The sequence below is a fragment of the Penicillium canescens genome (assembly GCF_028828765.1).
Source record: "Penicillium canescens strain IBT 15451 chromosome Unknown utg000001l_segment0_segment0, whole genome shotgun sequence".
NCBI classification, from domain to species: Eukaryota; Fungi; Ascomycota; class Eurotiomycetes; order Eurotiales; family Aspergillaceae; genus Penicillium; species Penicillium canescens.
In genome coordinates this window covers 1,799,064-1,812,175 of record NW_026703963.1, presented here as the reverse complement: position 1 = coordinate 1,812,175, position 13,112 = coordinate 1,799,064, and the positions used below count along the sequence as shown (strand labels likewise).

The following is a 13,112-nucleotide window of genomic DNA, read 5'->3' as shown; positions in this document are numbered from 1 at the left end:
TTAAGGCCCTGCCGACCGGCAGTGGTTCCGACCGTGAACTCTTTTGGGGTCCAAAGAAATACTGTAGATAGCTTTCGCTATCCATACGTTTAGCCTGAATTTTATCTATCTGAAACATCAGCAGTTCGTGGATACAGTAGACGTGGGGGGCTTGCGGTGGCTTGGGATCTACGTATGTGATAGATATACAAGCTCCAGCCTCCAGCTTGTGTCGTAGCCCTACATATTGCATGTCTTATGTGAGGATAATATCTATCGGCTGTATGAGTATACTGTAGTTGCATGAATTGAATATGCTAGAATATGGAGTAAAATGGCAGTTGTGTAAGGCGAAGTGATGTGCAGGGTCTCGACCCATGTGGAGAGTGTCAAGTTCTAGACCCTTTGGACTTGGGCGCACAATTATACAGGTCGTATTGACTTCGGTATCCATGCTACTTCTGTAAATAGAATGGATTATTTTGAGCTGATTTGAATGATTTGTGTCTAGTGTTCTGGTGTCTAATTGTCCGTGAAAACTCTGATCTTTCAAGAGGGCATTGATATTATACAAACATAGCAACAGTAGAGACAACAAAAGAGGGGGGAAAGGAGATCAAAAAAGAGGTTAGCAAAAAGAGGCGACGATAACGTTATAGACATATTATAAACAGTATAGAAATAGACATGGAATCAAATATGAAGTGAATAAACTTGGCAGTTAGCGCTATCATGGTTGCATGCTCAGACCTCCATTTCCAGTTTTGGCCCACTCAGTGAGCATTGAGCTTGGTTTAGCGCCTCACTAGCCTCGGCTTACAAGCTGATCGCAGCCTGAAAGAGCAACAGGTGGCTCCTATCCAGGCGCCAACTATTCCCCGAAGCCTCTAGCCCGAACTGTTTCTCCACTATTCTGTCCAGGGGGATTTTCCTCAAACCCCCCTCACATTGCTTCTCTATCTCCAACCTCCAACTTCCACTCTTTAATTCCGGTCTTTCGTTGCCATCTCGTTTCGTTCTTTGATTTTTTTGTTGTTCTCTTTCAGTTGCTTTCAATTCAACTTCTCCGCATCTCCCGAGCTCCACCGTTCATAGTGACAATCGAATCGAACCTCGAACCCACTCGATTCAAATGCGGGCTCACTTCTCCCGCACCTAATCCCTCCTCGGGATCATGCGTCTCTCATCATGCCTGCTCATTGCCAGCCTCAGCGGCGTCCACGCCTTCTATCCGTGGGAACTGCGGGTGGAACTCGGTACCGTTGAGCCAATCCAGCGTCGCTTTATGCCATGGAGCTTGGTTGAAGCCAAGATCGACAACACCGATACAAAGCCCCCAACACTCGACCTGAAGAAACTCCCCGTTCGTCGCGATGACACTTACAAGATCGTCGAGGCCTACACGCCGTCAATGGCAGACAGTGCGCCATTGAACCAGGATGGAACCGATTACTCTTACTTCTCCCCCGTGTTGGTGGGTTCGCAGAAGACTGAAATGTGGTTGGCACTCGACACCGGTGCGCCCAACACGTGGGTCTTTGACTCCGAATGCACCGAGGCTGTCTGCACACAGCACCACACATTCGACAGGTCAGCCTCGAGCAGCTACGTCTCCAACAGCTCGACATTCAGTCTCGGCTATGGCAGTGGCACCGTCGTTGGACAAATGGGAACAGACACTCTCTCAATCGCAGGCATTGATGTGTCATTGGAATTTGGCCAGGCAAACAATGCCTCGGACACTTTCAAGAGCTACCCATTTGACGGGATTCTGGGTCTAGGCCGCTCCCACACAGCCGGGTGGAATCTTCCGTCGTTTATGGATCGTGTTGCTGAGAGTGGACACCTCAAGAACAACTTTATCGGGTTCAGTCTATCTCGCGCAGCAGATGACGCCAAGGACGGAGCGGTCAACTTTGGCGTTCTCGATACAACCAAATATGATGGGAGCATTAAGTACACCGCCACCGACTCGGACATCTGGAATATCCCCTTGGATGACGCCTATGTGAATGGCCAGGCTTGCAAGCTTTCCGGAAAATCCGCTACAATCGACACCGGAACCACCTACATTCTGATTCCCCCCGATGACGCAGCAGTCGTCTTCGGTCTTATCCCGGGTTCATCTGCATCAGGCAGCAACTACATGATCCCATGCAACACAAATGCGACACTGGAGTTCGAGTTCTCGGGTGTCAAATATTCCGTCTCGCCCAAAGATTATGTAGGAAAGCCAACAGCGTCCGGCTCAGACTCTTGCATTTCGACCATTGTGAGCTATGCATCCAACGGAACAGACACCTGGCTTGTCGGCGATGTGTTCCTGAAGAATGTCTACACTGTTTTCGATTATGACAACGCGCAAATCGGTTTCGGGTCGCTTGCTTCTGGCTCAACCGAGGGTAATGGAACATATACTGCACCCCCAACCTCGCCTACTGCTGCGGCTGCTGCTTCCAGTGCTAGCGAAGCTGCAGCAGTGTCTACCGCCTCCTCCGCCGCGATATCAACAGTCTCCGGCAGCTCTGCAACACAACTCACCCGTGGCATTAGCTGGTCTATGTTCACAGTCATCCTCGGCGCTTTCTTCGTTTGAAGTTTACTTTAGCCCATCTTTCTTTCTCAGCGACTTTGATTTGGCGACAATCACCTTCCGCTTGTATTATGTACTCTCGCTCATCTGTTACGTGCTATCGCTTCATGCACATCACTTCACTTCTGTCCATACGATTGGGTGCACACCCGTCCCAGCATATATGTTGACGCTGTCTATTTGTCGTTTTATCAGCTGCACATGTCACTCGTTTCTGCTGGATACCCCCACGTTTCTGTTTTACCTGACAAAAGTCGCTGGCATTTTCATCTGGATTGTTCAGGGTCTACATGTACAAGACAGGCCATACTTTTATGATAGAAATAACTGTCAATTCTAATATCTCAAATACAATTATTATCCATATCCCATTCTCATCCCCCTTCACAGACTCTTGTGCGGAATCAACGAGTAATTCTTGGGACCAGACTCTATCCAAATCAGCAACCATCCCAACATAAGACCAAGCACCAAAGGCAAACTTACCAAGAATCGACCGATCAAAATCCCCAACCCCATTGAACCCAGCAACCCCCATAAGAATATCCAAATCCGCCAACAAAGACTTCATAACATGCCTGACGCCCTCCTCCCCAGCAATACTCAACCCCCAAATCCACAACCGTCCAACAAAAACAAACCTTGCTCCAAGCGCCAAAGCCTTAACAACGTCACTGGCGCCCCTAACCCCAGAATCAAACATAACATAAATCTTCTTCCCAACAGCATCAACAATGCTCTCAAGAGCATCAAGACTAGCAATAGCCCCATCAACCTGCCGCCCAGCATGATTACTCACAATAATCCCATCAACCCCATACTCAACACACCGCCGTGCATCAGCAACGGACTGAATCCCCCTTAATAGCAAACGGCCGTCCACCGCTAATCCGCTTCCACTGCTCCATCAACCAAGGGATCTTGTCCCATGACCAAGCACGCCCATGCCAGACGGAATCAATCCATTTGATGGATGCGCCGACAACATCGACATCGGGATCAATCCCGCTTTCCTTGCACCGTTTCCGGAATACGGGGTCGGATAGTCCTAAATCTGCGCCGAAACCACGGTAAAAGGCGTAATTCGATGAGGCGACATCATCATGTCTCCAGCCTAGTTGCCACGTATCCGTCGTGAGAATCAGGGCATCGAAGCCCGATTCCCAGGCTCGTGTCAAGAGTGACAGTGTCAGTTCATCATCGTGCGGCATGTATAGTTGATAGAACCGCGGGCTGCCGGTTCCATTTGCTTCCGCCACATCTTCGATTGAGGTGCTCCCCGCTGTGGAAAGGCAGTAGGGGAGGTTGAGTTCGCCGGCGACTTTTGAGACGGCGCTTTCGCCGGACGGGTGGTAGATTTTGTTTATTCCTATTGGAGCGAAGCCGATGGGCGCGGAGACTTTGTGGTTGAAGATGTCCGTGGATGTGTCTCGGTTGTTGGTGTCGACTAGTTGGTTTGGGATTAGGCGGTGGCGATAGAAGGATTGGCGGTTTGTTAGGTGTGTGTTTGAGAGGCCTGCGTTTGAGGAGGCGTAGAACCTGGTGGGGGGGTTGGTTAGTTTTTATTGTTTGGGTATATATATATGGGTTGGATGGGTGGGTGGATGTGTACCAGCCGCCTTCGCTGAGCTTTTCTTTGGCTCTTTCTTCTAGTTTTCGGGGGTCTTTTATACAGGTTAGTATCTGGGCTGCCTGTTGCCTGCAGTAGATGAATTACCAGTGTTGAACAGGGGTGCCTGTCCCTCATTCTGCTTCAAGAAGTTCTCTCGCTGGTAGAGACCCCATTGGGGCGTGGTGCGGTTTTTAATATGAGGGTTGTTGGGGTCACTCATTTTGATTTACAATGAGATCCAGCTTTCAAAGTGTTCAAATTGCAGAATCAGGTTTGAACCGATACAAGCGTTGAATAATTGTTTTCTTCAAAAATGGAAACTGCCAAATTTATAGATCTGTTTTATCTTATCGATGACTTCATTTTGACGCTGTTGGCCGTTCTCGGACGAGAGAACATCATAACATGGTCTGACTTCGGCACGGAGATCTTGTTTTTAGTTATGCAAGATGTGAATGTTTAGGTTAGGATCTGCGCTTTGATCTGCGCTAACTGCTTATTTTGCGTAGCAGATTGTGTTTTCTTAATGGTCTGGATAGCTCTTGGTATCGGTGCCTATAGATCCAGATGGTCTGATGTTTTTTAATGTGTTTCTCTGCTCACCGCTCGTCTTTGTTTATTTATTGGAGTTTATTGGAGGTACTCTACCTAGTCTATGTTTGGTACCTCGGGTGCTTAGTTGTGTGAGTGGTCAATCGGTCGCGTTTGACAACGCTCTGTTTATATACACACGGATATAATAAGTACCACGACAAATAGAACTAATACACAACTAAATATTACTTGACTACGATGGATACACTGTGTGAGCGTGTGATCATTGTCACCCGGGAAGTCCATTTGTTGTTCTCACAAAGCGAAGTGTATACCCAGGCCAAGCTTTGTCTCAATTACTCATCCACAGCACAGGGACAAGATACGAAAATTTACTGGACCATAATTGGATTATATTGATGTGGAGCGCTATCTGGAAGGTATCGACCGAGAGTGCTTGATGTTGTGGGATGGCTCGCTCTGGTGAGATATATAACAAGAGTAACAAGAGTAACAGCTGGCCTATATGTGTCTCATCATGAGTAGACGATTGACATTCTCATTGTGAGTCGTCATAAAAGATGGACCGCAATTCATGATCAAAGCGGGTTACCAGTCAAAGTAAAATTGTTGGCTATTGGTCTCTGGTCTCTATTCAGCTCATTGATAGGAACTAGGAGCTTAAAGAACAGATCTTGAAGCTAAGGTGAAGCTATGGCGGCCCCGTATCCATATAGGAAGAGAAATCATTATATATCTGTCTTGATTTGAAAACAAGTCGACCATTCTATAAAAAGTTCGACTGAAGCCAAAACCTCGAGTGTTGCATAGTGCCCACCATGCGGCACGATTTCTCATTAAGTTCGCCCAACCCGACAAACCAAGAGAATACGGGACAATCCAAACGTAATTCTCCAAATACCCCAGAAACCAACAAATAAGGGGCAAAATAATGCGGCATTTACTAAGAAATCGGAAGTATGAAGCTCGGCATTTTCGTCGGCATCCGAGAATCCCCGTCGGCGGCTAACCACATCGGGATCCTCGGGAACGTCATTGTCAATACGCGGTCCAGCTCTGTTCCTTTTATATTCTCTGAAAGCACATCAAACCCCCATATTCACAATGTTCGGTCTCGCAAGTAGACGGTCAGCACTTGCTGGCTCAAAATGCCTGACTCCCTCATTGCCGGCGCGAGCCATGGTCGCAACACAGCCTGCCTGCGCCAACATCCAGGAGTTTCATTCCACGTCTGCACAGGCTGCATCCCGGCCGACTTGGATGCCGATGCGTGTTAAGACGCCTTGGATTGATGCGTTGACTCAGAGTCGCGAGGCTGCTAAGGCTGGTTCGCAGGAGAATGCGGCTAAAGTTATTAAGCCTGATTTGACGCCGAAGAAGATGTCTGATAGTGCTTACAGTGCTGTATGTTACTAATCTTTGTGGGGATTAGGATTTATTTTGTATTGTTAGGCGGCTGCTGACCAGTGATATTATAGGTTTTGCCATTGGCTCAAGACAAGTGGCTTCTGGATTCCTACCTCAACTCCTCAGGGCATATCAGGTGTGTTCAAGATCGAAGTTATCAAGGAGCATGTCACTAATCGTAGCAACAGATTGGGATCACTGCTGATGGATCTTGATGCCCTGGCAGGCATTATTGCCTACCAACATACCGGCGATGGAGTGTCAACCGTCACAGCTGCCGTAGACCGAATCACAATCGAGCACCCACTGATGGAGATCTGCGATCTCGAGCTCAGTGGCCAATGCACATACGCAACAGGTCGCTCAAGTATGGAGATCTCGTGCCAGGTCAACAAGGTCCGTTCTGATGGGCAGCCGGCCCAGCCCGATGACGTCCTCATCACTTGTGCTTTCACAATGGTCTCCTTAGACCCGGCCACCAAGACGTATGTTCCTCATCATTATGTGCACTACACAAGCTAACCTCTGTGTCAGTCCCGTCCCTGTGGCACCTCTCGTCGTCGAAACCGAAGAGGAAAAGCGCCTCTTTAAGAAAGGCGAAGCAAACTACCAAGCCAAGAGAGCTCTCCGCAAGCGCAGTCTCCTCGAGAGAGCCCCAGACGACGAAGAGAGTGATCTAATCCATTCAATGTGGACAAAGGAAATGTCCTACCTAAGTAAGTAACCCCCAGGCCCCAATTACCACCCAAAACTAACAAAAACCCCCAGACACCCAAACCCCTCAACCCGCCCAGAAAACCAAGTTTTCATGAGCGACACCGTCCTAAAATCCGCCATGATAATGCAACCCCAAGACCGCAACCGCCACAACTTCATGATCTTCGGCGGTTTCCTGCTAAAACAATCTTTCGAACTAGCCTTCTGCTGCGCAGCCTCATTCTCGCACGCGCGGCCCAACTTCCTCGCTCTGGATCCAAGCACATTTGAAAATCCAGTGCCCGTCGGTAGCGTGCTGTACCTGCGTGCTACAGTTGCGTACACGGAGCCCGAAGAGCGCGAGGGCGATAGCACCAAGTACACGAAGGTGCAGGTGCGTGTTGATTCCAAGGTCAGAGATGTTGAGCATGGGTCTAAAAAGTCTACTGGCATGTTTAATTATACTTTCCTTGTTGAGAAGGATGTGCATGTTATGCCTAAGAGTTATGGTGAGTTTATGCTTTGGACTGACGCACGGAGGAGGGCTAGGAATGCCGCTGCTATCGATCCGGCGCATAAGACGAGTGCTTTGAGGGGTATTAAGGATAGTGTTACTGAGTAGATGAGGGTTTGGTTTTGTATCTGTTGCTTGTTATCTGTTTGATTGTAGAGACGGGTGGTATCAGTCTGTGATTATAGTTTCTTTTTACAAGAAAACGCCGAGTGGTACATCTACTTTCATCTGGAAAAGTTCAAAAATACATTCAAACCCGACGTCTTTTGTAAACGCTACCATGCAAGGAGAAAATAAAAAAGGATTCTATATATACAACGCCCCGAATCACTTCAATCCATTCCAACAAGAGCGTATGTATAAGCGGGAGGGGATATATATACGCAAACAAAAGCAGCCATGAAAGACAAAAAGAAAGACACGACAAGGAAAAAAAAAGAAGAGAACACACAGACCAGAAGAAAATACTGTAATATCAATTCCCTCCCGCTTCAATAGAAAAGAAACCATGAACATAAACCGACTCCACCGATGTCCAATGACAATGAGAATGAAGAATCCTCCCGGACAATGCACCAGGTATACACAGAGTATTTGATCCAATTCACAGCTTTAAAAGATCCCAGCCCAGTTTCCTGTTCCAACTCCCTTTGCCTTGCCTTCGTCTTTCCATTTGGATTGGATTGGAAGGTTTAATTTCAAATGATCGTTTCACTTCGTTATTTGTTATTTGGTATTTGCCCTAGGGGCTTTTGGGGCGAGGTGTTTGTTTTGATTTCACTTTTTGGTGCGTTTGAGGCCGTGTGAGAGAAGTTTGTGTGTCGTCTTTGGTCGGATGTTGAGTGAGGTGGTGGCGGTGATGATGGTGATACTGTTTTAGCAACATATGTGAGATGAGGATGGCGGCACGTTTGATCCTTGTCGATGTTCAGACAAGTCCACAGGTCCCTTGTAGAGATAAGCGTGCCAACTTTTGGTCACTATCGAAATCCGTGATATCAAATGACAAGACACAGATAGGTCAGGTCATTGCTCACTCAGAACCTCGGTAATAGCATTCGACGACAGACCCCCGCTGACCCATTCCCATTCCCGCTCTGATCCCGGGGTTTATCAGGCTGCTCCTCCTTCATACAAGCGTTCTCCAAAATATTCGTCCACTTCCCACTCGTACCAGCATGACTATGCTTCAAATGCTGCCGGAAGTGATCGGCCCGGAAGAACTTCTTAGCATTATTGCACTCCCCATACTTATGCACAGTAGTCAAATGCTCGAACCGGGCATCCCAATCCGGCGAAGGGAAATTGGGGAATTCCTCGCCGCAGTAGCCGCATGTATCGTGCGATGGACCGGCGTTTGTTTGGCAGGATTGGGCGCCTGAGGCGTGGAATGCAGCTTGGAAGGAGATGAGGGCGGCGCAGGACCATGAGTGGCGGCGAAGATGGAGGGAGTTTTGGTGGCGTTCTGCTTCGTTTTTGTTTTTGAAGCGGTTGTTGCAGTAGGCGCATGCATACTGTTTTTCCATTTCGTGCGAGCTGATTTTGGAGTTAGTATACATGTTTGGGGGAGGGGGTTGGTGGGCTCTTACCGGAGGTCATCTGGGTTGTCGAATTTCTTGGGTTTCTTTGGACAACAATCGCAGATGAATAATCCGCCAAGTTTTGAAGTTGCGGGTTTTGAAACGTTCAGGATCGTCGTTGGCACGGACAATTTCCCGTTGGCATCCGTTGTAGGCGGTTCGAGGGAGGCTGGACCGGGGAGACCCCTTGCGATTGTTGGCTGGATCAGTGCTGCAGGGGAACTAGGGTTGAGGATCGATTTTTCGTGATAGGTATCGAGGTCGGAGCTCGGGGAAAGACCACCCGGTGATCGTTGATCGTACGGGGAAAGGCTAGTCATGCTGCTACCCCCAATGGAAAGCGTAGACGAATATGAACCCGACGTCCGGATACTCAAAGACGAAGCAGCTGAGAGCGTCCGTTGGCCGATGGGGTAATTGGGATTGACGGACAGAGTATTCATGAATGGATGACCGCTAGTCCTTCTCTGCGACAAATCGCCGTTACTCGTCGTAACATGCAGCGTATGCCTCTCATCACTCAGAGGTTCCCGCGGAGGCGAAGAAGCCCGTCGCTTCATGCCCTGCCTTGAATCCGGATACGGCGGAGTGGGCTCTCGAAGAATGAACTGCCGCGGTGGCGCCGGCTCATCGGTCGAGAACTCCCCCTCAATATCCGAAAACATGCCATGGTCATAACTTCCGCGGTTCGATCGACTCGGTAGACTGATGCTATCCTCCCGCTGGGGTGTCGTTCCGCGATATCGCCGCCGCCCAATATCCCGCAATGATCCCTGATCGTAGTCCAGCGCCGTTGATGGTGTGTTGCTTTCCACACTTGGGCTTCGACCTTCGATATGTTCTCGCCATCCGGGCTTAGTCATGGGCGAAACGCCCCCTGATTGCGGGCTGTTGTACCATTTCACGTCAAGTGTTGATCCTTCTGATGGTCCTGGTGAGGGGAGATTGCTGGAGCATCTTGATGGAACGGATGGAACGGTGAGTGCGGATAGTGATCCTCGGTTATCTGTTCCTAGACTTATAGACCCCCTTGGCGAAAGGGGCTTTCCGATTTTTGATAAGAGATGTTGGTCGTATGCATTTGATGAGTCCTTCACACTCCGCAGGGAAAAGTCGCGCTCGCCACTCAGGCTATAACAAGATTAGTAACAAGAAGACTGGGGAAAAGCGCATTGCCCAAACCGCATACGCAGCTCTTGCGCAAAAGTCACTTACATTGGACCTGTCGGATTCGTATTGATCGACATTAAACTTGGTAATCCCTCCGTGGCGGGAGGCGGCTCAATGTTAATCTGAGCTTCGGGGCTTCGCGAGAGGGGGGCACCGCTCTGCCTCCCCTCACATTCATCAATTTGCATACGATCACTCTGCGGCGCAGCCTCGGGTCGTCGATGGCCGCCAAATAGGCTAGAATTGGGGTTGATAGGCGGGAGAGAAGTTGAAGAATCCGAATTTGCGTGATGCCAGCCAGCGTCATACCCGTTTTCCAGGTCGTGGATCCTGGGAGGGGGAGGAAGTGGTGGCGGAGCAGTGTTCATGGTAGATCGAGAAGCTATAGGTAATGGACCGTGCGATGCAAATGACAGCTCGGGCATAGCGGTTGGAGATCTCTCGAAGGCACGGCGATCTCTAAAATCATAAATACTCGAATGCGAAGATCGAAAGTCCATTCTAGAGCCAGAGCTAAACCCAAAGAATCAATACGGGCTGGACGTCATGGACTTGAGATCGGAGGTCGAACTAGATGGCAATGGGAAATAAGCAGGCCAAATCAAGATCCTTGCAGCAGTAACCCAATCCAGTTGAGTGCAAACGTCGGCCGTGGAACCAGCTCCGATTTTTAAGCGGGCCGTTAACCTCGCGATGAGAGTGTGGAAAGGCCAGCTTTTGTCTCTTTTAGAGCAGTGAAGAGTGGCGCGACAGAGTCTAAGTCAGGGCCTTCGTGCAGTGCAAGTCTGTTTTTCAAGTCAGATTATGTCGGAATTATAGATAAAAAAAAACCGGGGGCGAATAGGGCTGAATAAAGGACCAACCTCGGGGCGTGGGCGATTCGCCTCATATGAAACGTTTCCCGCTATAGTGACACACAATCCGGCCATAGAATCAATTTGTGATTCAATGGCAGACCGGACTAGACGCGCACATGCTTATGTAGAAAAGAAAGAAAAAGGGAAAAAGAGGCTATGTAGGCAAATTAGGACCAGTATAAAAGAGCTCTAATTCGGGGCCCAGCTGAAGCCCAGAAAAGGTACAAAGCTGAGAGGAGCTGAGAGGGGCGGAGAGAATGTTAGACCGGAGAATGCAGTCTGGAAATCGGCAAGTCAGGCAAGTCAAGAGATGGGCTCAAGGGAGAGAGAGTCTCGACTAATCAAGCGAGAGAAATTGAAACAGCAGGTCTCGGACTTAAAGTGTTGTGAGGTGACGTGGTGGAGAGGCAACGGGACGTATATGTATGTAATGTTCTTTACGTTACATACCTGGATACCAAATTCGAAAAGAATTTATTATTTTACATTTTAGTTATGTATATGTTGATTTAATAATTTTGAATTCATCTTTACATTTATTATATTATATTTTCAGGCTAAATCTTAATTCTTACCCGCGTGGTAAGAACCACGTTGGAATGACACAAGGCTGGGACCTAAACCCTCTTAGACCCTCAGCCTTAAACGGACGCGCCGGCTCGTATTTTTGCCCCCTTTCTGCCAACAAATTAGTGGTTCCAACTGCGCACCTGCTTGGCTTTTCCAGAAAATACTATTTCTCGGTAAGTGAAGTCCAGACTCCCCGCTGATCTAAGTGCTCTCTACCCCATATGGAGTCTTCACATTATTGACGGGAAACCAACCAGAACATCGCAGGATGGCTCCCCGTGCGGTAAACCTGAGAGTGGGGTTGTCACTCGTATATTGGACGCCTCGTAAATGTGACCTTGACATTCCATCAGCTTGATCTGCTCCCAGAAAGGGGTTTACCGTCAAACTTCCAGGTGAGTGTTACCGAGGGTTGACAGGACGACAGGGCTGGGAATTCCTTTCGGTAAAGGAACGGATCGGAACGACTATGGCAAGGAGAGACACGTCCTTCGAAAACCATGGTTTAGCGGTGGCCAACTTGTAAAAGAAGGAGGGGCACAAATGCGGAGTCACGCCTCTGTAAGAATGAAGTATAGATTGGCAGGGTCTCGAGCAGAATTTCGGCCAGTGACAATATACACCGGGGGCTTGGAAGTCTTGGCATTTAGGCTTAATATCTCCTGGCTCTCATGAACTCATGAAATGTTCTTCATAAGAGTACCTCCTTGAACTGTACGAAGTATATAGGGAAATACGGGGTCAGGACCCAGTCAAATCGGATTATTCAGATAACATTCTTGAGAGAACATTCTTTTGCCTCCACATAAAAAAGCAGACAACGAGTTGGACTTTGACCCACTGATTGCTAGTGCGCTCCACTTGGCGCCTAAGATTGCATGCACTGCCACACTGCCGGCTTGTCTTTTGGGCGCAGGGGGTGTGAACCTTTTTTGTGTGAACATTCTAGAGACATGCTACATGCTCTGGGAAGTGTGGTTTCTCCGAAAATCTTCCAGAGATTGGCCTGATCTTCGTAAGGGAGAAATCGGAACGTTGGAACAAACCTCCAGGGCTGCAGGGAAGGATGAGTAATCTGGGTCTCCACACCAGCAGAGCTTCCAGAACAAAAATCTCAGAACAAAAATCTCTGAGCGTCCTCCTTTCCAAGGATCTTGCTTCGCTAAACCACTTGTAGTACGTAGGCTAGTGCTAGGGATGTAACGGGTTCTCTGAGATCCATACGAAGCACAAAGTAAGCCCTATTCTAGCGCATGTACGGGCATGTACTGTATTCAATATCAGATCGCCTGACGGTGGGCATCTCAACCCAGCCTATCACGGAATTTCTGAAAGTTAGGCTCCAGTACATGTAGTTTGACATGGTATGATAGTACGGAGTATCCACAGACTCAATTTCAAGAGTGGCAGTGAACTTGGCGAATACAACACCACACTGCATTGCTTCATTGCATTGAACCGCTGTGGCGGGATAGTCACTTGTGCAATAAAGTTTCTTATTCCTCGATCGTCGCCGTCAAGCCCCAGTTGGGATTCAGGAGGCGAGAAGCCCTCTCCATTTGAAGACGTCACCACTCTC

The 13,112-nt window shown here is 48.6% G+C and overlaps 4 protein-coding genes across 4 annotated transcripts; 2 read left to right on the top strand and 2 right to left on the bottom strand.

The window, feature by feature from the left end:
- Positions 1 to 1,153: 1,153 nt before the first annotated feature.
- N7446_000689 (pepsin-like aspartic protease) lies at positions 1,154 to 2,575 on the top strand (the record flags this gene model as incomplete). Its single annotated transcript, XM_058509456.1, has 1 exon — positions 1,154 to 2,575. One exon carries the CDS (start codon positions 1,154 to 1,156, stop codon positions 2,573 to 2,575), a length of 1,422 nt encoding a protein of 473 aa, XP_058378435.1.
- A 381-nt stretch (positions 2,576 to 2,956) lies between these two features.
- On the bottom strand, positions 2,957 to 4,404 carry N7446_000688 (uncharacterized protein; the record flags this gene model as incomplete). Its single annotated transcript, XM_058509455.1, has 5 exons — positions 2,957 to 3,003; positions 3,059 to 3,347; positions 3,424 to 4,111; positions 4,185 to 4,236; positions 4,290 to 4,404. 5 exons carry the CDS (start codon positions 4,402 to 4,404, stop codon positions 2,957 to 2,959), a joined length of 1,191 nt encoding a protein of 396 aa, XP_058378434.1.
- Positions 4,405 to 5,825: 1,421 nt separating this feature from the next.
- On the top strand, positions 5,826 to 7,464 carry N7446_000687 (putative acyl-CoA thioester hydrolase; the record flags this gene model as incomplete). Its single annotated transcript, XM_058509454.1, is given in 5 exon segments — positions 5,826 to 6,143; positions 6,218 to 6,282; positions 6,335 to 6,631; positions 6,681 to 6,862; positions 6,878 to 7,464. 5 exon segments carry the CDS (start codon positions 5,844 to 5,846, stop codon positions 7,462 to 7,464), a joined length of 1,431 nt encoding a protein of 476 aa, XP_058378433.1. The 5' UTR covers positions 5,826 to 5,843.
- A 323-nt stretch (positions 7,465 to 7,787) lies between these two features.
- Positions 7,788 to 10,867, bottom strand: znfA (putative C2H2 finger domain protein). The gene is made up of 3 exons (XM_058509453.1): positions 10,152 to 10,867; positions 8,946 to 10,067; positions 7,788 to 8,892 (listed from the first exon to the last, which is right to left on the bottom strand). The coding sequence occupies exons 1-3, from the start codon at positions 10,604 to 10,606 to the stop codon at positions 8,394 to 8,396; spliced, it is 2,076 nt and encodes a 691-aa protein (XP_058378432.1). The 5' UTR covers positions 10,607 to 10,867; the 3' UTR covers positions 7,788 to 8,393.
- Positions 10,868 to 13,112: the final 2,245 nt, after the last annotated feature.